Consider the following 24,072-nt stretch of genomic DNA (forward strand, 5'->3'; position numbering starts at 1 on the left):
CTTAAAATATTCAGTAAACCATGTTGCAAACAGGTGTGCTGTCATCCAGGCTTTGTTGTTCCATTTATAGAGCACGGGCAGAGAAGACTTAGCACAATTCTTAAGGGCCCTAGGATTTTTGGAATGGTAAATGAGCATTGGCTTCAGCTTAAAGTCACCAGCTGCATTAGCCCCTAACAAGAGAGTCAGCCTGTCCTTTGAAGCTCTGAAGCCAGGCACTGACTTCTCCTCTCTAGTATGAAAGTCCTAGATGGCATCTTCTTCCAACATAAGGCTGTTTCATCTGCACTGAAAATCTGTTGTTTAGTGCAGCCACCTTTATTCATTATCTTAGCTAGACCTGCTGGATGACCTACAGCTTCTACATCAGCACTTGCTGCTTCGTCTTGCACTTTCATATCATGGAGATGGCTTCTTTCCTCAAACCTCATGAAACATCGTCTGCTAGCTTCAAGGTGTTTTTCTGCAGCTTCACCATCTCTCTCAGCCTTTACAGACTTGAAGAGAGTTAGGGCTTTGCTCTGGATTAGGCTTTGACTTCAGGCCATGTTGTGGCTGGTTTGATCTTCTATCCAGAACACTAAAAGTTTCTCCATACCAGCAATAAGGTTGTTTCGCTTTCTTATCATTCGCGTGTTCACTGGAGGAGCACTTTTAATTTCCTTCAAGAACATTTCCTTTCCCTTCACAACTTGGCTAACTGTTTGGAGCAAGAGGCCCAGCCTTCAGCCTAGTCAGCCTTCCACACGCCTTCCTCACTCAGCTTCAGCATTTCCAGATTTTGATTTGAAGTGAGAGACATGCGACTCTTCCTTTCACTGGGACACTTAGAGGAACTTGCAGGGTTATTACTTGCCCTAATTTCAATATTGTTGTGTCTCAGGGGACAGAGAGGCCTGAGGAGAGGGAGAGAGGCAGGGGCACGGCCAGTTGGAGGAGCAGTCAGAACACATACAACATTTTCAATTAAGTTCTCTGTCTTGTATGGATGTGCTCCATGGTGCCCCCAAATAATTACAATAGTAACATTAAAAATCACTGATTACAGTTACCATAACAAATATAATAGTCATGAAAAAGTTTGAAATATTGCGAGAATTGCCAAAATGTGACACAGAGACACACACTGAACAAATGATGTTGGAAAAATGGCGCCAAAAGACTTATTCGACGTAGGGTTGCCACAAACCTTCAATATGCAAAACAACGCAGCATCTGCAAAGCTCAATAAAGTGAGGTCTGCCTGTATGTAATCCACGTGAAAGTGAGTTTAGGTTTTATTCTCAGAAATCGGAGAGAATGTCTCTGCCTCACCCTGGGAGGCAGCCCAGACACACCTCCTGCGGGGAAGGAGCTCCCAGTCAAGGGAGGCCCGTTCCCCCTCCCTGCTGCTGACCAGGTCACCCCGTGTGCCTGAGCCCTGAGCTGCCCGGGTCCTCCCATCCACCTGACCATCTTGAGCCACACTGACTTGCACCCACATTCTACGTCTGTCCTCTCACGTCATCCAGACAACGCTCCTGAGGGGCAGGACGGGGTACACGGAGCTCGCACAGCTGCCTGAGGACCTGTCACTGGGGAGCAGAGAGCAGCGCCCGCGGGCAGGAGCGGGGTCAGGGACCACCCCGAACCTCCCACCACACTGACGCTCGGGGAAGCCGCTCACCTCGGTTTTGTGTCTTTTATATCCATTCATAGAATACACAGTTACGGAGCACCTACTATGCGCAGGTCACAGTGCCAAGCACCGTGGAAGAGACAAAATTAAATCAGCTAGAACCTGCCTCCAATGAGCCTGACCACTGAGCGGCAGATGTCCGAGCTCATTCAGAGACGACGTGCTTGTGATTTCTTTCCCTGTAGAAATCTAACGGAGCACCTCAAAAATCTGTGGAGACGTGGATGGACCTCGAGACTGTCATACAGAGTGAAGTACGTCACAAAGAGATAAACAAATGTCATATGCTAACGCATATGTGTGGAATCTACAAAAATGGTAAGGATGAACCTATCTGCAAAGCAGAAACAGAGACACACAAGTAGAGAACAGACATATGGACACCAAAGGGGGAGAGGGGGAGGGGATGAATTGGGAGATTGGGATTGACACATACACAGTATTTATACCATGTATAAATAGATAACTAGTGAGAACCTGCTGTAGAGCACAGGGAACTCTACTCCATGCTCTGTGGTGACCTAGACGTGAGGGAAATCCAGAAGGGAGGAGATATGTGTATACGTATGGCTGGTTCACTTTGCTCTACAGCAGAAACTAGCACAGCACTGTGAAGCAACTATACCCCAATAAATAAAAAATAAAAAACAAAAACACAGAAGTTGGAAAAGGGACCAAGATATTTTGATAAATGCTTCCTAAAATCAATTATTATGCCACATCAAATATGAGATGCTACCAAATAATAAGGATCTGAGAATATCTCACCATCAAAAAATTAATATAAAAAACAAAAGAATGCAAATAACTGTGTGAACCGGAATGGAATTGCCATGGAAGGTTAAATGTCTTTGTGAACTCACAATTTAAAGTGTTTCTGGTATTCTGAAATATTTCATGATCTGATTTCTACCATTTGGAGGTGTGAGAAGGGATGACTGAATTCCTTTTGGTCAAAGGAAGCTGTTTGGGGGGCAGGTGAGACCCCTCCAGGTGAGCCCAGCACCGCACAAGCTCTCATTTGCATAATTATCAATGATGTAAAGAGCCCTTCTGCTGGACTGCCTAGTGTTTGCATTCATCTGCCTCCCCTTCCGTTGATCCATCCCGGGAAAGAGCCAGTCACGGAAGCCAAGGAGCCAGGAGTATGCTCAAGGCCAGCAGGCTGGAGTACCCTGGTGTGACCTTGTGTGTGAGGGTCCTTCTCAGTGGCTGGGGAAAGAGAACGAGGTCAGAGGTCAGATTGTAGGTTAATATTTTAAACTTCTGCTGACCTGGGCATTCACTGCTTCATGTTCATGTCTCCACTAGTTTCAGGTTGTTTTAAGATCAACCTAAAGATTACAGGTGGCCTCACAGGTAGCACAGCTCTCTTCCTCAGCTTACTTTTATCATTTAAACACTCTCAAAGCTTCCAGGTTTCAAATAAGGAGAGACCACCTAGGGAACCAGCATCGGCAAGGCAGGCGGGCAGAACCGGGCAAGAGCCACTGCCCTGTGTGCCCGCTGTCTCCAGCCCACTCATCCTCCCGGGAGCAGAGGGCCCGCCGACTCTGATCCCTTCAGAATATCATGCTTCCCCTTCTTAGTACTTGCTCGTGAAAATACAGAGAGCTGGACCATTCCATCAGCTTTAACTTGCAGAGGGAGTAACTGAAGCACAAGTTTAACTGGCTCAAGAGAACTTAAATCCAGAGCTTCTGTGTTCTAAATGATGATGCGGGCCCCCAGTGACTTCTCCTCTCTTTCCCTCGTCTGAGGTCTGTTTACAGGAGCCTTTACATGTAGCTTTGAGCCAAGAATAAACTGGCATGATCACGAACCAGGCTGTACACATTTGGTGCTCAACAAATGTTTCTGAGGTGAGTGAATAAATGACATTTTAAGAAGCAATTTCATCATATAGAATAAACCTTCCAATTTTCAAGATGAGCTCTTCCTTTTTTCTTTACCTAAGGAGGCTTCTGACGTCACCTTATTACTTGGCTAAAACAACTTCAGTTAAAATACACGATCTGTCACAAGTTATTGATTGGAGAAAGAGAAGGCTGTTCCTAGTCTTGTATTTCCTTACTAAGTGCAGCTGTACCGACAGTACCCTGCTTTCAGCAAACTGACATCCTCATAGGAAACATCGATAACATCCTGGCATTAACATGTACTTACCCTCAGCAATGGTCTGATCATTTTCTCCTTTCGATTAATATGAGAAAACCATTTCTGCAACTTCAGTATTTTTAAGTGAGCTGAATCAGCTTTTCTTACGGGAGTCATTCTACCAAAGATGATTTTTTAATGCAAAAATGCAGGCACATTCATTCTTTCCAGGTCGGGTCCTACTTTGCAGACTACTACTGAATTCAATACCTGTTGTTTTGGGAATTACACCATCATACAACCTTGCTAGGCTTCTCTTACACCAGCAAACAGTCTCTGTAAAGGGCAGATCCAGCCCATACTAAACCTCAATAAAATGTTTATTCTTAAAGAAAAAGGTATCGCTACACCAAAAAGAAAGGAAGAGTATTTAAACAGCAGTGTCATGTTCTTGAGAAGGTAGGGCAGCATTTGTGTGGGACGGGGGATAGGGCAGCGCAAAGATGGAATCATCCTTTCATCCTTTCTTGCCCCTGGGACGAGGCTCCGGGGACCTGCCTGAACCCTCACCCAAGGACTCCGGAAAGCTCACTCACTAACTGGGCTTGGGATCCTTATCTGTAAAACCAGGCAGCTATTTTTTTCTATGGCCTCTAATCCCCAGGTCACAGGATTCTAGGATTCCTGTGTTTCTGATTCTCATCAGAGGCCTGTTATGATGGCTCTGATCGAGAATTCGTGGCCTGTTTTAATTCTTGCTTTTTACACAGACTTGGCCTTAGTTTCTTCCTTTGATTTCCTCCATGTATTGGACAAGAAAATGATCAACTCCCTAAAGCTGAAGATTTATTCCTCCTAAAAATGAGCATGAACATATATGAAAAAAAGAGTTAATTCCCTTCAAATTGATTTCTGGTACATAACTTCAGTCAATTCTTTAATAAATATCATTAACTGTACATGAACTCCAAACCTTAATGCCATTATCTTTGGGGAGACAGGTTTTCCCAGATGATGAAGCAGTGGCATTCATATTGACTCAGTACTTGTTCTAAAGCATAAACATCACTTAATGTCATTAGAGTGAGTATAGTCAGTGCCTAAATTAATATTCCCTGTGCACACGAAGATGCATTTTTTAAAAAAATGAGATCGAGCAAGCAGTTTTGAAGTATTCTCTGAATTACTGCAATTGTTCTGTAAATGTGCAAAAGCCTTAGGACTTATCCTTGAATTATATATGATATGCAACACTTGTTTCCAACACCTGCAGAGAAATTTCCCGTATACTCAGAGAAACGGTGATTTCATCTTATTAAATTAGTGTGGTTTCAATTTCACATTATCTGTAGCTGCTCAGCCTGTAGTATTACAAGTTTATTGCTTCTGCTTGGCTATACGAAAAGTTGAAACCTAAAGTCATTTTCTGCTTTATTGACTTGAAGGCGGGAAAACTGAAATTATCCTTGTCATTAAAGAGAGTACTTACAATTTTTTTGCCTTCTATTAACACCGTAGAAGTATTTGTTTCAACATTCTGCAGTATCACACTTCCTTTCTGCTCTCTGTAGATGAATTCTTTATCTACAAGAGAGGAAATAAAACAGAAACATGAAACATCAAGGAACTCACTAGCTTCTGATGGACACAGGTAAATGAATTGACTAGTTCCAACAAAAGTATATCCTGCATTTCATCAAAGGGTCCTTTAAATATGGTGAAATGGGTCCTTTAAATATGCTCCTCTCCATATAACTTCATGTGAAGCTTCTCTCTGAATCATTTCTCATAGTCTGCACACTGACATATAAAGCACAAGCATATACACACATAAAATCTTTAGAACATTCTAGACTTTTCTTGGGTGGGACACACAGAGTGGACACAACAGAGCAGATTAAGAAACCCGCTACCATAAGGGGTGGAGATAGTTGGTACTAAGGGGACTGATTTCCTATATTGGAAACTTTGGGGTGAAATCTGTATACATACACATGCGTACCATATCCTGCAAAATTATTTTCATTTGGTCCACAGCTTCCTTTGCTATTCCTGGAGGAACTGGCAGTTTCACTGTCATGAATATCTTTGGCTCTATACATTGTATCCTCAGTGACACTGGCCCTTTGTAACTCAACCGAGATTTCAAATATCCCCTTAGAAAATTAATGGAGCAATCCCCCTGAATAGTAAGCATGTAGGGGTATATATGTAGGCATGTAGGTGTGTAGGTGTGTGTGTATGTGTGTGTGGTGTGTACACATACTACAAAATGAAAGGGTGAACTTTCTGAAAGGATTGCAGGTGGAGAGACAGGGCACACAATTGGAAGAAGAAATGATAAACTGGTAGATTGGGATTGACAAATACACACTACTACATATAAAATAGATAACTAATAAGGACCTACTGTATAGCACAGGGAACTCTGCTCAATACTCTGTAATGACCTATATGGGAAAAAAAACCTAAAAAAGAGTGGATATATGTGTATGTATAACTGATTCACTTTGCTGTACACCTGAAACTAACACAACATTGTAAAGCAACTGTACTCCAATAAAAATTTTTAAAAAAGAAAATAATACTATCTTTCTGAGTGAAGGGGATGCCACTGAGCCAGTCTGAAGGTAAAGAAATTTCACACGATAATCAGCTGATGAATGAAAAACACTGTGCAGACTGGATTAGTTCCAATGGTATTATCATTTCTATGCTTTTTAAATTCTACTCCACAGAATTACATTCTTTTCTTTCTTATTCCTTTCTTCTACTTGCTTTGCCTTTAATATTCTCTTCCTTTTTCTAGTCTGTTAAGATGGAAGTTTAGATCTTTGGTTTGATTTTCCATCCTTTTAATAAGACTATTAAAGCTAAAATTTTTCCTCTATGCATGCATGGTATTAGCTACATCTCACAAATTTTGATATGCTGAATTCAGTATTATTCAGTTCAAATTATTTCTAATTTTTCCTGAAAAGTCTGCTTGGCCTGAGTATTTAGAAACATGTTTAATTTTCAAATATGTAAAGTTATTCTGGTCCTCTTATTTTTATAGATTTTTAATTTAAATTCACTGGATCAATGAATATTCTGTACATGATTTTAGTCTTTTATAACTCATTAAGACATTTTTGTGGCCCAAAATATGGTCTATCTTGGTAAATGTACCATATTCACATTTAATGAAATTATTGATATGGTTGAGTTTGGTCTATAACTTTTTTTGTGGGGGTTTGTTTTCTACTTTTCTCCTCTACTTCTTGTTTCCCTCTTTCTTGTTTCCTGACTTTCATTTTATTTTTTGAATATTTTTTACAGTTTTAATTTCCCTATTTTTAGCTGTATTTCTTTGCCTTTTTTTAGTGGTTGTCCTAGGGATTATAATATGTACTCAACTATTCAGCATCTACAAAGAGTTAATAATGTATCACTTCTCATGAAATATAGAAATCTGTCCAGTTTTCAGGTCCACATCCAGTCCCATGCTGTGATAATTGTTATGTATATTACATCGACAGACATTATACATTCCACAGACAATGTTATAATTATTGTTTATAACAATATTATGGTTTATAAAGAAATTAAGAAGAAAAAGTAAAAAAGAAAAATTTGTTCTTTGCATTTACCCACTATTTACCATTACTGATGTTTTTTGTTCTTTATCAAAAATATGAGTTTCCATCAGATATCATTTTCCTACTTCATAAAGAACTTTCTTTAGGATTTCTGATTATATGAATCTGCTGGCAACCAATTCTTTTAACTTTGTTTTATCTGAAAGTCTTTTCCTTTAACCTTCATTCTTAAAGGATATTTCTCTTAATATAGATTTCTAGGTTAATGGTTTGTTTTTTTTTTCCTTTTAGCATTCTGAAATTCTGTTCCACTGTCTTCTGGTCACCATGGTTTCTAATGAGAAGTCAGCTATTAGTTGAATTATTTCCCTGCATGTCATTTCCGTGCACTTTTGCTGCTATCAAGATTTATTTGTTGTCTTTGGTTTTCAGCAGTCTGACTACAATGCACTTTAGATGGGGTCTTCTTCGTGTTTGTTTGATGTTTAATGAGCGTCTTGTGTCTGAAAATTTATGTCTTCATCAAATCTTTAGCCCTTAATTTGCCAGATAATTTTTCTACTCCTTTATCTGTCTCCTCTCCCCTTCTGGTATTCCAATTTCCCATATATTGGGCACCTTGATATTATCTAACAGTCTCTGATGTTCTGTTCATTAAAGAATTTTTTTCTCTCTGTTCACCTTGAATCATTTCTTTTGATCTATCATCGAAGTCACTTTGTCTTTCCTTTGTCATGATTATTTGACTATCAAATCCACACAGTGAATTTTAGAATTTCAGAATCTGTATTCGTCTGTTTAGGAATTTCCATTTGGTTCTTTTCATTGTTTCTATTTTTTTGCTGAGATTTCCCATTTCTCTGCTGAGATTTTCATTTACTGAAAACATGCTCACGTTAACTCGCTGAGGATAATTACAATAGTCCTTTTAAAATCCTTATCTCTCAGTTCCAAAATCGCTTTCATTTCAGGGTCAGACTCAATTATTTTTGTTTTATCTTGAGTGTATTCCATTCTTTTTTGGTTCTTTGTAGTAAGGTAATTTTGCATTACATCCTAGACATCATGGATTAATTTCTGGACATTCTGGGTTTTGTTAGCATTCTCCAAGGAGTGTTGTTTGCTCTGCTATAGCAGGTAATTTTCTTTGCTAGGCCTGGATGGCCAACTTTGTCTTTCCAGGCGGCAGCTTCACTCTCTGTTCAGATATTTCATCTTGAGCTGAACTGCTGGGATTCTCTGCATGCATGTGTGGTCTACGGGTCAGACGGAGATAATACTGTACCTTTCCTTTCAGTTTTATCAATTCCTGTTCTATCTTATCTCATTATCCCCCTTTTCTTAACTTTTAAGTTTGACACTTAGCTTATTAATTTCAGCATTTCTTCTTTTCTAATATAATCACAATGGTGCTATAAACGTTCTTAATTACTTCTTTGAGTCCATAAGTTTTTAATGGGTAGTATTTTCACTACTTAGTTCTATGCATTTTTAGTTTCTGTTATGATTTCTTTTTCAACCTGTGAGTTCTTTAGAATTTCCAATTTGCAAATGTATGCGCAACACTTTTTTTTTTTAAATTTAATTTTATTTTTATTTATGGCTGTGTTGGGTCTTCGTTTCTGTGTGAGGGCTTTCTCTAGTTGCGGCGAGCGGGGGCCGCTGTTCATCGCGGTGCACGGGCCTCTCACTGTCGCGGCCTCTCTTGTTGCGGAGCACAGGCTCCAGACGCGCAGGCTCAGCAGTTGTGGCTCACGGGCCCAGTTGCTCCGCGGCATGTGGGATCTTCCCAGACCAGGGCTCGAACCCGTGTCCCCTGCATTTGCAGGCAGATTCTCAACCACTGCGCCACTAGGGAAGCCCGCAACACTCTTATATACAATCATTTTGTTATCGACTTGTGATTTGCCTACACGTGGTCAGAAAAAATCTAGATTATTAATTATTTGAAGTTTGTTGAGAGTAGATTATAGCCTGACGCATGGTCCATTTTTGTAAAAGTTTCTTGAGAGAAGGTATATTCTCTAATTGTAAATGCAGAGTTCTATATGTGGTCGTTAAATTAACCATATTACTTGTCTCATCAAATTGACTCTCACTTAGCTAATTTTTTGTGTGCCTGACCTTTCCTTAAGTATTGAAATTTTCTAGTATAATGATGTTTTGAATTATTCTCTCCTGTAGATCCCCCAAATTGTGTTTCATATATTTTGTGACTATTTTATTAGATTAGTGCAAGTGTAGAATTTTCCTATCTTCCTGGAGATTTGCAAATCTTATTTTTTAACTACATGCTCTCTCCCTAATAACGCTTTTTAAAGATGACTTCTCTTTTGTAGAATAGGTAAAATAATAGTATACAACTTCTATTGTTCATGTGGAGAGTCAATGAGATAATACACGTCATACTTATTATGTGTTTGAAATCCTGCCGCGCTCCAGGTAGGCTCTCAGTGTTCTGTCAGCTGCCAACATTATCTCAGCAGAGGATCTGGCTCACTTTTGTCTCCTTTTTTTTTCCCTGAAAGAACTGTTTACTTTCCATTAATAAGTGTTTTTATTGGGATTTTAAAATTTTATTATTTAAAAAAAATTTTAACTTTTATACAATTTTTAAAGGTTACTTCCCATTTACAGTTATTACAAAATACTGGCTCTGTTCCCTATGTTACAGGATAAACCCCTGTAACCTTACACCCAATAGTTTGTACCTCCCACTCCCCCCCCCACCCCCCCGCCAGCCGTACTGCCTGTCCCCTACCTGTGTTTCCTTTTCCCGTCTCATCCCCAGTATTCTATCCCTCTCCTGCTCATCCTTCCTCTTGAAGGCTCTCCCACTCTTCACTTCCGGTGGCCCTGCCCCAGGTTGGATGGCTGTCACCTTCACCCTGGACTACTCCAGGGCCTCCCAGTGGGACCCTCTGTCCCTTTCTCTATTGGGACAAGGCCACACTTCTTTTTCAAAACTTTTTTTTCTGGCTCCTTGGCAGAGACTGCTTTGGCCGAACTCCTTAGTCTGACATTCGAAGCCCTTCGTCTTCTGGCCTGCCTTCTCTTTCCATCTTAATTTCCCACCATCCCTCACTAACTAAGCATCCTAACAAGTCCTGCCTTCCAAGCCTCTCTGATGCCTGTACCGCGCTGCCTTGGCTGCAGTGCCCTTCTCCCGCCCCCGCCAGGCGCAATCTTCCTGGGCTCGGCGTAAAGGTCTCTCCTCCGGGCAGTTTTTCATGCCTCTGCCAGGCAGAACCATCTCTCTCTGCTGGCCCCCGACGTGTCATTCACCTTGTTTATGCTCATCACAGCACGTTGCTTATTTGCTACTACAGCTCTCTCCCCAAAAGATTTCCCAGAGAAAATCTTGCACAGGACCACCCACTGGCTAGTTATTCTTCATGTGCCAACTATCCAGTGCTTTGCATTTAAAATACATCATTAATTTAATTGTTCTGTGTACTTTAGCAATTCTTCAAAGCTAAAAAAGTTAAAGAAATAGAGTAAGTTGCACTGGTAGCTAGCACAATTATTTAAAAACTGATAAAGCATCAAGAAAATTTCCCTTGTTTCTTATACAAACCATATCACTGGGTAACCAAATTATAGATAAGGGGAAGTTTCATTTTATTTTGTTTACCCAAATTGTGATACAAAAATATACAGCAATGCAACAAATTATTTTATGTACTCTTCCAAAAATAAGATAAAATTCCAGTCATTTCCTCTGAGTATCATATATTAGCTATCTTTATGTTTTGCTTACTTTTGCTTAACAACAATGTATTATTAGCAACTTTCTAAAGCCTTACCCATGGTGAAAATTTTAAAAATGTATGGCATTTTATGGTACAATAGATTTCTTAAAAACTGAGATAATTTAGTTCTCATTGACAAGTATAATTTGTATATGCTGGTTGGTTTTGAGGAGCATATTAATCCTTGATTATACAAATATCACAAAGAATTGATGCATAGAAATAGATTTTAATTACTGAGACAAATAGTGCACGTAATAAATGGAGTAGATTTGATTTTTCTCATGATTATCTTCCTTTAATTTTAAACAATGCTGATAGAAACACTGTTCTTTCCATTTATTTTTTTCCTCAGATATAATTTATTTCTATTTATGTACATTCTAATAACACATAGCATATATTTCCTAAAAAATATATAAGCATATATTTCCTACAACAGTCAATATCCATATGATGGTCATAAAATATAAATCCCTAACAGCCACACTGCAGTCTAGAAATACCATTTCCCACCAAAGGAAAGCAGGACTCCTTCTGTAAAGAGTTGATTCCAGGTCTGGGACAGGAACTATCCTAGAGACAAGCAAAGCCGTCAAATTCTCTGACCATGTCAAAATGATTCAGAAGCCAACCTGGAAAGGCTCCCACCAGCCAAGGACCAGCCATTTAGAGCTTTAGTAAGAATAACTGGAACGGACTGAAGCTCTTTAACTACGTCTAAGTTCATGAATTTAGAATGATACTTCAAAAAGAAACAACTAATTCAATTGATCATTATTAGAGGATGCTTATAAATCAACACATTATTTAAAAACTGGTAAAGAAAAAGGAAAGCATCAAGAAAATTTCCTTTCTTTCCTATACAAACTGTATCATTGGGTAACCAAATTACAGATAAGGGGAAGTTTCATCTTATGGAAGTATTCCAGTTATCAAATGGAAAAGGTTGATGGAATTAGCATATCACCATTTTGCAGCTCCTAATGAGTTAAGGTGCCAATCAGCCAGGGCTGATACACCACAGAAGAAGAGCAATAGGCATGAACTGCCTCCTTAAGGAAGAATATAGCACTACTGATGAAGTGCTAGCACAACCGAAGCCAAAACCCTCAAACCCAGTCAGGCTATTAGACCAACTAGAACTTGCAGGAAATAGAGGACAGAGGACCATTCTAACCAATGCCATAAAGATTCAAGTAGGAGACTCTGAGAAACTACAGGGAAAATGGCCTGGCTTCTTCAAATAAATAATGACATTTATATGACAATTAGAAATTTAAACACAAATAAGACAATTAATGCTATGAATAGGATTAATAGGATAATTAACGCTATTAAGAAACTATTGTTTTTCGTTTGGGGGTTATTTTTTCTTTTAGTGTGATATGGTGGTTATGCTTTTCTGTTTAACAAGATAACAAGTCCTTATCTTTTAGAGATGGTACACAGTGAAACAAACAGGATAAAACGATATGGTATCTGGGGTCTGCTTCTAAATAGCATGGGTGGAGGAGAAAAAGGTCAGCATATAGACACAATAAGGTTGGCCAACAGGAAATAATGGTTGAAGTTGGGTTATGGACAAATAGGAGTTTACTTACTATTCTTTCTACTTTTGTTTAAAATTTTCTATAATAAAAAGTTAAAATTGATTTTAAAGTTCAAGTAGTTAAAAAAGATCATGCAGCTATAATGAGAATAAAGCTATGTTGGCTCATTCTTACATTTTATCCTTCATTAGGCTTTTGCAGTAATTTGCATGTATTTGGGTTGCAGGCAGGTAGTGGTTGTGTTTTCATCATATTTCTCCAGTAACCACTAGGTCATAAAATAAAAATTCTGAAATTTCTCCCTCCAAGGCCAGGAGCCAGGGGCGAAAATTTGCAGCAACCAATGACAGTCTTCAATCCAGATGTAGATACACTGCCTACAGCTAAGAGTGATTTTTCCTTTGGTTTGCAAATATTAAGCCTTGTATGGAGAGTTACAGGAAGAAACAACTATAATTAGAAAGCTGATGTTAGAATTAACACTTATTTCAGGAAATATAAGCCAAATGAAAATTTTAGGTGGACCATATTTATAATCTAGAACTGTGGTGCTAATATGCAGCCACTAGCCACATGTTCTTACTAATGTTAAAAATTAATTAAAATTACATAAAATTTAAAATTTAGTTCCTTCTTTGTACAAGGCACATTTTAAGCACTCAAAGCCACACGTGGCTCGTGGGTAGTGTATTGGACGCAGCAGAGATAGAACATTTCCATCACTGCAGGCAGTTCTTCTGAACAGCAATATTTTGAAGTTATAATAAGTGACAGCATTTTACTCCCAAAGAATGCCTTAGTTTACACCATAGTCTATCATCGATCTGGAAAAAAAAAAATCACTCTTCTCAAGCCATGGCTATCAAAGAGAAAATCAAAGGATGTCCTTAAAAGGTGGTCAGCAGACCTTCTGATACCTCTTGCCATTTATGTGTCTCCACTCTTATGCGCAATGAAGGCAACAGCTGTGGGAGAAAAAGATTTTTAAATAAAGTATTTCCAGATTATCCCAAATGTCACAACACCTTAAAAAAGAATATGAAGTTATATGGTATCCAGAGTCCCAGTAATCATCATCAGAATCAACGGATTAAAAATAGGAGTCAGGTGTGGGACTTCCCTGGTGGCGCAGTGGTTAAGAATCCGCCTGCCAGTGCAGGGGACACGGGTTCGAGCCCTAGGCCAGGAAGATCCCACCTGCCACAGAGCGACTAAGCCTGTGCGCCACGACTAATGAGCCTGCTCTCTAGAGCCCGTGAGCCACAACTACCGAGCTCACGTGCCACAACTACTGAAGCCTGCGTGCCTAGAGCCCATGCTCCACAACAAGAGAAGCCACCGCAATGAGAAGACCACGCACCACAACGAAGAGTAGCCCCCGCTCGCCACAGCTAGAGAAAGCCCACGCGCAGCAACGAAGATCCAACACAGCCAAAAATAAAATAAATACATTTACAAAAAAAAAAAAAAAAGGAGTCAAGTGGAAAGAAAATGCCAAAGGTTTTTTTTCTGTTTTTTTAGGTTGTGTTTAAACTCGTGATTTTTTTTTTTTTTAAAAAAAGTACCCACCATGATAACTACGGCCTTTTATTTGAAATTATAAGAACTACACACAATCCTCCAACACACCAGGGAAACATCAGTACAAATAGAGATGGTGAGAAAATGTAAAATAAATGATGTGCATTTTACTAAGAGTGGGTAAGTAACTTATTTTCATGAGAATGTGCTTAGAAAAGGTAGGAGTTTCCAAGGAGAGAAATGGTGGGTGGAAGAAGCAAAACTCAGAGAAAAGAGTCTAACCAGTGAACATTTACAATGTGAGGGATACTCTGGTAGATGCACCATGAATTAGCCATGTTCCCTGACTTAAGGACACTTAAAATTAAAATGGTCAGTCAGGGGCTTCCCTGGTGGTGCAGTGGTTGAGAATCTGCCTGCCAATGCAGGGGACACGGGTTCGAGCCCTGGTCTGGGAAGATCCCACATGCTGCGGAGCAACTAGGCCCGTGAGCCACAACTACTGAGCCTGCGCGTCTGGAGCCTGTGCTCCGCAACAAGAGAGGCCGCGATAGTGAGAGGCCCGCGCACCGCGATGAAGAGTGGCCCCCGCTCGCCGCAACTAGAGAAAGCCCTCGCACAGAAACGAAGACTCAACACAGTCAAAAATAAATAAATAAATAAATAAATAAATGTAAAACGGTCAGTCAGATGGCAATTATTGATGCTGGCGATCGAAAAGTTCCACGTGAATCACAGCACTGTACTATAAGACATGATTCCAAGCAAATAAATAATTCTACTAATGTTATGAGAAAGTAGGATTTTCTGTATAAGAGAAAATGAATCCACATTTAAAATCATAAATTTCAGTAAAAGTTAAAATCCTGTAGTGTTACATATGGAATCTAAATAAAAGGTACTGATGAACCTAGTGGCAGGGCAGGAATAAAGACGCAGACGTAGAGAACGGACTTGAGGACACAGGGGGGAAGAGGAAGATGGGACGAAGTGAGAGAGTGACATGGACATATATACACAACCAAATGTAAAATGGATGGCTAGTGGGAAGCAGCAGCATAGCACAGGGAGATCAGCTCTGTGCTTTGCGATGACCACCTAGAGGGGTGGGATAGGGAGGGTGGGAGGGAGGCTCAAGAGGAGGGGATATGGGGACATATGTATGCATATGGCTGATTCACTTTGTTGTACAGCAGAAACTAACACAGCATTGTGAAGCAATTATACTCCATAAAGATATATATATATATAGGCCCTGTAGTGTTAAATTTGTGTCAGAAATATCAATAGGAACACATTTGCTTATTTTTTAAAGTATGTATTTGCTAGTTTTGTCCATAGAAATATTAGATACATGATTTCCTAAGCACTCAGATTTTGGTTCCTAAGTACCATTCTCACTAAAAAGAACAAGGAATCTTTGAGGAAACAGGTATTTCTAGATCTGAGGCACAGAAAGTGCAGTATGAACCTGGGACACCTTACTGGCCAGAAGGCAAAGAAGTGTTCAGTGAGTGATGGGTCTTGGCCACCGTTCTTGCCCCATCCTGTCTCAGCCTTCACATCTAAATCTGACTGGTCCTTCCTCTTGGCTCTGGGCTCAGACGCAGGACTTGAACTGGTCGACGGAATATGAGCAAGCAGACACTTGACATGCACTTGCACAGTTGACTTGCCCCCTCCTGGCTCTGCCATTGCCACGAGACAAACACAAACATCTCTGGCCTCGTCTTCTGGCCCCAGGAGGAGAAACAAGTGTGAATCACAGCCGGGTTGTCACGGTCACCCGAGAAGAGGCTATTCCAGATCAGCCAACAGCTTGCTGGGTGTCCAGCCACACGAGCAAATCACCCAACGGATAAGTGGAGTTGTCTGACCAACCACCAGCTGACAAGCAGAAGTGTGAAAAAAACACAAGTGTGTGGGTGTCCCTGAAGATGTGTGCTTGTTTATTACACAGCACTCTTGTGGTACCAGACAACACACACATGCACGGGAGAACCACCTGGGAGGGCCCTCAGAGGTCAAAGCTGGGGAAATCAGAACATGAAAAGAACAATGCTGCAACTGATTAAAACACATCAAATATATAAAACCACTCATGAGTCCATAATGGTACCCACATAATGGTACTCATTTTCCACAGCTGAAGGTAACTATTACAGCAACTTCTTTCTCTGAAAATTGGTAATTAAAAATTCATAATTAAGGATTCATCCTGCTTTTTCAGTAGTATGGGGACACCAAACAGCCTGTTTCTGAGGGAGAGCCCCTCCTTTCAGAAAACTGCCCACTTATAAATGAAGAAGGAATAACGAATTTAGACAATCACCACTTTTAGAAGGAATGATGAATTTAGAAAATCACCACTTTTAGAAGGAATGATGAATTTAGAAAATCACCATTTTGCAGCCCCTGCTGAAATACTCATTTCAGGTGAGGCTCGTCGATGGACGCCACCCTCACTTCGAGAAAAGTTGGTGGGATGTTTTCCTGGTGCCGAAGTATTACCCCAGAGAAAACATGCCAGTGTCAATGGGGAAACACTCGCTCCTCATGGAGGAATCTGGTGGGCACCACTTAGAATCCCTAACAGTGGGACAACCAGCAGTGGACACAAACATGAGAAATCATTCCATGAGGAAGGAACCAGACAAATCCAGGATGTGGGAAATTCCACTACACACTGGCCTAATATGGGGAAATAACACACTGTAGAAAAAAGAGGAGCTGCTTTCCATTAACAGAAACGTAAGAGACATAATCAAGTATAATTATGAACCTTAATTTGATCCAAATGGTAGAAAAAAGCCACAGAAGGTATTTTGAGAAGGAATGGGGAAAACTGAATATGGCCTGGGACTCCTACGATATTAGGAAATGATCCTCATTTTTTTGTTAGATCTGATAATATAGATAAATGGGAGGATATACTTTTGAAGATGCATGTGTTAGTATTCAGGGATGAAAGAAAATGATGTTATAATTTAAGTTTAAATATTTTCAGCCAAAAAACTGATAGAGGACACAAACATGATAAAAGTGTTGAGATTAACTGATAGTTATGTGGGTATTCACAGTACTCTCCTGTATACTTTTCTGTAAGTTAAAAATTTTTCATAAAAAAGGAAGCAGACCATATGACCCAGCAATTCCACTCCTGGGTATATACCCACCCCCCAAATGAAAACACTAATTAGAAAAGATACATGCACCTCAATGTTCACAGCAACATTATTTACAATCGCCAAGACAAGGAAGCAACCTAAGTGTCCGTCAACAGATGAACAGATAAAGAAGATGTGGTATATATGTACAATGGAATACTACTCAGCCATAAGAAAGAATGAAACATTGCCATTTGCAGCAACATACTTGGACCTAGATATTATCATACTAAGTGAAGTATGCCAGGCAAAGATAAATATCAAATGATATCACTTATATGTAGAATCTAAAAAATAAACTATTGAATGTAATAAAAAAGAAACAGACTCACAGATACAGAGAAAAAGTGGGGAGGGGGGAGGGAAGAGGGGCAAGATAGGAGTAGGGGATTAAGAGGCACAAACTACTACATATGAAATAAATAAGCTACAAGGATATATTGCACAGCACAGGGAACATAGCCAATATTTTACAATAACTATAAATGGAGTATAACCTGTAAAAATTGTGAATCACTATCTTGTATAACTTTAACTTACATAATATTGTACACCTTTAACTTACATAATATTGTACATCCACTATACTGCAATTAAAAAAATCAAAGAAAAAAGGAAGCAGAAAATAAAACAACATAGCCCCTGATTTCTAGGAACATACAACAGAGTTGGGTGGACATAGGAGCTATCTTCTACAGACCATGAACTGAGATGCTTTTAGGCAGAAAGTCGGGGGTGAGCAGAGGCTCTGAGTAGCAGCCCTGGTGTGTGGGTAAAACAAGTGCAGGAAACAGAGGTGCAGAAGTGGGAGGCCAGACGTGCACAGTCCTCATGACACTGGTTTTGAAGATGAGGGTGCTTGGGTGAGTTTTGGAGCCCTAAACCTAACCCTAACCCATTTGTCCAGAAACTGGAGCAGGGCTGCAGTTTAACATGTGTGTTTAGGTCTGAAGTAGCCAAAGGGCTCCAAAATTTTTTTTTTAAATTTTGTTTGTACTCTGGGTTTTCTTTTTTCTGGTTTACATCACAAACATGTCAGAGGGAGGAAATGTTGGCTCAGAAATGTCTTTCAAAAGAGCAAGCTTTTCTAATTACACTCCCTAAATGCTGACAGCACTCACTGAATCCACAGCAAGCACTTAACCAAGAGAGGACAATGCTGAGATTCTGAGACTCGATCCTGAGACCTGGGGGACTCCCAGCTTCACCCAACCGTGAAGTGAGACACAGACGCGAGAACCGCCGGCTGGTTAATTTGCTCCCTCTGGCTCAAGGGCCTCACGCAGCCATCTTGATTCAAATTTGCAGCTCTACATCTGTGGCAGGACAGCCTGACATTTTCCTGCAGGATCTTGAGAATAAGAATAGACTGGAAGGACTGCAAATGATGCTTCCTTTCCCCCTTTCAAGAATGCAACTAGGGTACTGTGTTCTTTACATCTGAGGGTAGTAAGAGGCATCTGCTTTGGAAAATCGAAATTCTTGGAAACAAAGAGCTGGGCTGCCTGGGGCTGGGATGGGTAAGCAGATAGATGGAGGGCAGTGGTTGATCAATTTCTGTGGGCTTCAAATTATGATAAAATGACACCACAATACCCACTTTTACAACTTGGGTAATTACATCAACAAGTACCTTCCAACAAATAATGGTCTCAGCTTGGAAATTACTTGGAAAGTATCTACATTTCAAAGATGACATGAGTGGCTTCAAATTTCACTGAGTTTTCATCACAGGATCTGAGATTGCCCAATTTTGTCTTTGATTAATGGACTGCCCAAATAGTTTTTAAAATCTTTAAAATTTTCATTCTTCTTATGGGGAACAATTTTTATGTGACTCTACAGAGTCATGCTTATACTTTTAAACAGCTTATTGTATGGAAACCCCACCAAAAAGCAACAAAGCACTTGTTTCTGTATTTAACATTGTCAAACATATGCTTATGTGGCTAAGGAAAAAAGAAACCAATATTTGTAGAACTAGGATTTGTTTTTTGCAATTTATTTTTTTCACTTGATTCTATCACAAAAGAAAATATATAGGTTAGGAGGCTTTTAAATAAAAAGGTTTAGGTGGGTGAAGAAAAAAGAAAGATCGGGAAAGAAGTCCTTTGCTCATAACATATTTTTAAGAATATTTATGATTAGTTGTAAAAATCTAAGATTCCTTGAAGGGACTTGAAAATGATTATTGCATAACTGTTCTACTATTTAATAAATCTGACTTAGAACAAATCAATAACAAATATTATTGAAGGTGTCAAGAAGTTTTAAAAAGACTTTGAAATGGGCAAAAAAGACCACTGGGTAGCTGGTAGATGCTCAATGTCATTGTCTTGGAGCTTTTTTATACTCTGAAAGTTGTAGAAAACTGATAGTAATGCAAAGGAGTCTCGCCAGAGAGATGCAGATGAATTTTGTCTGGTGGAGATGCAACTGACCCCTAAAGCCAATTTTCCAGCAAATTCATTTCAGCATTGTTGATCGCCTACGTATGTATTTGTTTTTCTACCCTTCTCTTCAGATCTTACTGGTTCTCTCCTTAATTTGTGAGCTAAATAAAATCTTTGGCAGATGTTTATTTTATATTAACAAAATCATAAGCCTCATGATTTTTACCTTTAAAATATTCTTCTTCAATAAAAGTTCATTATTTGCAAGATATGGACAAAATTTCACAGATGGGCTATGAAAAGAAAATCACTGAACCACTTGAAATGTAATTTTGGGTACAAACTTGTTTAGAAATGAACCAACTTACAGATTAAATATAACTATTTTTTAGAATACCAAATTGTATCAAAATCAGATATTCTTCAAAAGTCCTGAACTATTAGTGGATTATGAAATTCACTGGTCATTGAAAGATGTTGCTTATGTCATTCCAATGCCATAGCTTATTAGTAAATCAGTAATTACTTCTCAAAAAGGCAACATTATTCCTGGTTCTGTGGGCTATCATTTTAATCACAATGCTAAGAGCTGAATCAATGTTAAACTGTCTACATACTTTCGTCAATGGGGATTTGATGAAAATACCTATTTTCCAGTACAAGTATAGAAGATATATTTTTTGAATAATCTAATTGTCAGCAGGCATTATGTTAAGGCAGAAGACTACTGCACAAAGTAAACTCAGGTTTTATGTCAATACTGTTAACTATAAATGACCATTATGGAGCAAATTAGCAAATAAAAGTACCTAGAGGTCAAATTGAAATGACCACCTTGCTTTATCTAGGTTTTCAGGAGAAAAATCACCTACTACGGACAAAGACTAATGAATGGGCTAAAAGACAGAAATTTGAGTGTCTTCCTTCAAAAAAAAAAAAAAAAAAACTCTGATGAAAAATGCCAACAGTAGCAGACAGATTGTTGGAAAAAGCTTGGAATAGGAGTCTGGAAACCTGGCTTCTATTTCAGGCTTTGCCACAGACTAGATATGCCAGAATTATGCTGTGAAACTTGTGAAGCAGTGTCCTTAAAGAGATACAGCATGCTACTCTCCTCTCCTTTTTTCATTCCTGCTAGCAGGAATGCTTTTATGATGGCTGGAGCTAGAGCAGCCATCTTGGACCTTTCAGTGATCTTGGAAATGGAATATAAGAGCAAAACAGACAGAGCATAGATCCTACTTCTTGACCTTGATGTGAGAGAGAAGTAAATTTAACAAATAAATGTCTCTCTTGTTTAAACCAGTATTGTTTTCATTTTTCTGTGGCTCAGAGATGAATCTATTCCTAATAGAGATCAGATCTAATTTCTGGGTTTGCAGTCAGGAGACTGGTTCTAGTCCCACGGTAGCGTCTCCTGAGTCAGGTTACTTGATATCCTCGTCTTTCATTTTCAATACGAAAATGCCTTATTTTTCAGAAAGAGTAATTGCTGATTAATTGAGATCAACCATATGAAGGCATTTTGAAATTAAGAAAAAAAGAAAGAGTAATTTGTATAAATATAAGATGCTATCTCCACCTGCAACACTCATTTAAAAAGGAGAAATGGTTATGTCCTCCTACTAAACATTCACCTATTATTTTATTTGTAAAGAAAAGAAATGTTATGAATCACATTCCAGGAGAACTGGGGGTAGAATCTTTAAAAAAAAAAAAAGATTGCCTCTGCACAGCTCTCGTCCTTCTGACTTAAAAGCAAACGAAATAATTCAACACGTAAGGAGCAGCAGGCTGACATCCTGCACAGGGTGAAGAAAAGCATTACACGAAGCCGTTCTGTCTATGCACTGGGGTGGAGAAGCAGGGGAACAAATGATCAGAGGTTCTTTCACTCTCCCAGGGAAAGTAGGCAGGTACCTTTGAAGGCATCATTCACTCCTTCAGACCTGCTCATTTGCAACTGTCAAGCCTCAAAGTGCCTGATTATATGGTGGATACTGGCGGGCTGTCTCCTTCAGAGCGGATCTGGCACGTGTGACAAATATGAGCTGTCAATGGCAGACCTCTCCCCAGGCTGCGTGGCTGCCTGGGTCTGTCTGCTTCGGTAGCCGGTGAAGCCTAATTGGACGCTCTAGGGCCTGTCGTGTCAAGGAGGCACAGCCCCCCTGCCCAGGCTCCTCCTCCAGGTGAGGGGCTTTGGAAGATTACCAGATGACATCATTATTATAAATCCACCTCTGTCTTCAACTCTGCTCTGACCAGAGAATCTCTCTCTTCTGGTTCTGAACTGCAGAGACTTTGCTGGGATGGCTGGAGAAAATCAAGCCAATTAGGGAGCCGGCAGAACCAATCCATCTGAAAGCTGGGGATGACTGGGTTAGGACTCTGAGGTTGCGAGGGGGAGCACCTGTCACACACTAGTCATTAACATAACACTGTAATTACAGGCAAGGAAGTCCCTGCATTTACTGCAGTAAAGTGAGAACCCATCTCTGATGGTAAACTGTTAACCTGAAGTACTAGAAAATTCCCACCTTTACTAGCAATTAACTGTGCAACCTTAGACAGAATATCTGACTTTTCTGTGCCTCAACATGCCCATCTGAAAAAAATGGAGATATGAATAACACCTACCTTATATGACATTAGAATAATGTCCACATTCAACTGTCAAGTACTACTAAGTTCTACTAACACTATTAGCAGCAAACAACCAACATCTGGGTAGTCCCATGAAAGTTCATAGGACTTCACAGGAATGCTTTACATGTGGGACCTGATATAATTGTAACCTGAAGGTCAAGGATTGCTATAGCCCTTCTATTTCACATATTCCCGATATAACTGTGTATTTTATCATCTATACCAGGACACTTGAAAGTGCAAGGCAGGTAGTGCTTTAATAATCACATCAGGGCAAGTGACACAACCTGGGTATATGAACACTGGTTTATCCCAACTTCAACAGAGTTCAGGTGTTCATGAATTAACAAGGCTAACGCTGGCAGAAACAAATTTTCATATTTATCCAAAGTTTTTAAAATTAACAATCCTGACTTAATTTAATGGATATAAGTTTCTCTCTGATGTATCTGAAATAAGAGGATAACTAAACTTGAATAGTCAAGATTGTAAATCTGACAATTATATTCCATGGATGCCATCGATAAAGACTCTAGTTTAAGAAGCAACAAATCAACTTGCTCAAAAAAATTGACTGCTCTGCAATTTAACAAACTTAGAATAAGGCTCAGCTAATCTTTAGGCTGTAGTATCATAGCCATCCACAAAATCAGTGAATGCTGTTTCAAGTCTTCTGTGGTGAAAGACATTGTTTTTATGAGTGGTGAGTAGCATTCATTTTAAGGGTACACATCTCAGTCAAAGGCAGTGTAGCAATCTTTGGTCAGTAATGAGTTCTGTCCTCTTAGCTGATGGGAACGTTCAGCTCAATTTATAGCTATGGGTAGAGCAGAGAAAAGTCATCACTGCATCTCATTTACTAGAGCTGCCTTTCTGAAGAGGGGAAGTACGGGGTAAATGATATTGAAGACTATAGCTTGCAGTAGAATATCTGTTTACTTTATTAGGGAATGGATTTTTTTAAGTGCCCAAGTTCTATTGCTTTCCCTTTTTCCTGTGTTTGTTTGCATCTGCTTTTAGCAATGCAGCTGCTGTGATTTACATGTGTACACTATCGTATATTAAACAGGTATGGGGGCTTCCCTGGTGGCATAGTGGTTAAGAATCCACCTGCCAATGCAGGGGACACGGGTTCAAGCCCTGGTCTGGGGAGATCCCACATGCCACGGAGCAACTAAGCCCGTGCACCACAACTACTGAGCCCGTGTGCCACAACTACTGAAGTCTGCGTACCTAGAGCCCATGCTCCGCAACAAGAGAAGCCACTAAAGTGAGAAGTCCGAGCACTGCAATGAAGAGTAGCCCCCGCTCACCACAACTACAGAAAGCCCATGCGCAGCAAGGAAGACCCCATGAAGCCAAAAATAAATAAATTAAATAAATAAACAGGTATGGTACAGCAATCAGCTAGGTGCGACTAAAAAAGGCAAAGCTTTCTTCCCCTACTCTCAACACCATGGAATTATAAAGTAAAATTTCCTCCCCTGAACAATATTTTTATACCTTATTTATTCTACAGAATGAAATAATGTCAACTAGATCAACTTTCATGGGAGATGCACACAAACACACACACACGCCTACCCTTGTGCCAAAGTTATCTGATTTCACGAACAATGGACCAGCCTTCCAAACCCTGTCCTGGGTTTACTTATTCAATTCGATTCATTCACCAAATATTTCT

At 39.6% G+C, this 24,072-nt stretch overlaps 1 protein-coding gene across 5 annotated transcripts in view; it reads right to left on the reverse strand.

Annotated features, from left to right (window-relative positions):
* DPP6 (dipeptidyl peptidase like 6) overlaps positions 1 to 24,072 on the reverse strand; it is a 1,079,206-nt gene that overhangs the window by 350,725 nt on the left and 704,409 nt on the right. For all 5 annotated transcript variants that reach the window (XM_036863614.1, XM_036863613.1, XM_036863617.1 and 2 more), the window contains exon 4: positions 5,265 to 5,359. In XM_036863614.1, coding sequence (XP_036719509.1) covers positions 5,265 to 5,359 — 95 coding nt within the window. The remainder of the gene's footprint in view (positions 1 to 5,264; positions 5,360 to 24,072) is intronic.

This window comes from Balaenoptera musculus, chromosome 9, assembly GCF_009873245.2.
Source record: "Balaenoptera musculus isolate JJ_BM4_2016_0621 chromosome 9, mBalMus1.pri.v3, whole genome shotgun sequence".
NCBI classification, from domain to species: Eukaryota; Metazoa; Chordata; class Mammalia; order Artiodactyla; family Balaenopteridae; genus Balaenoptera; species Balaenoptera musculus.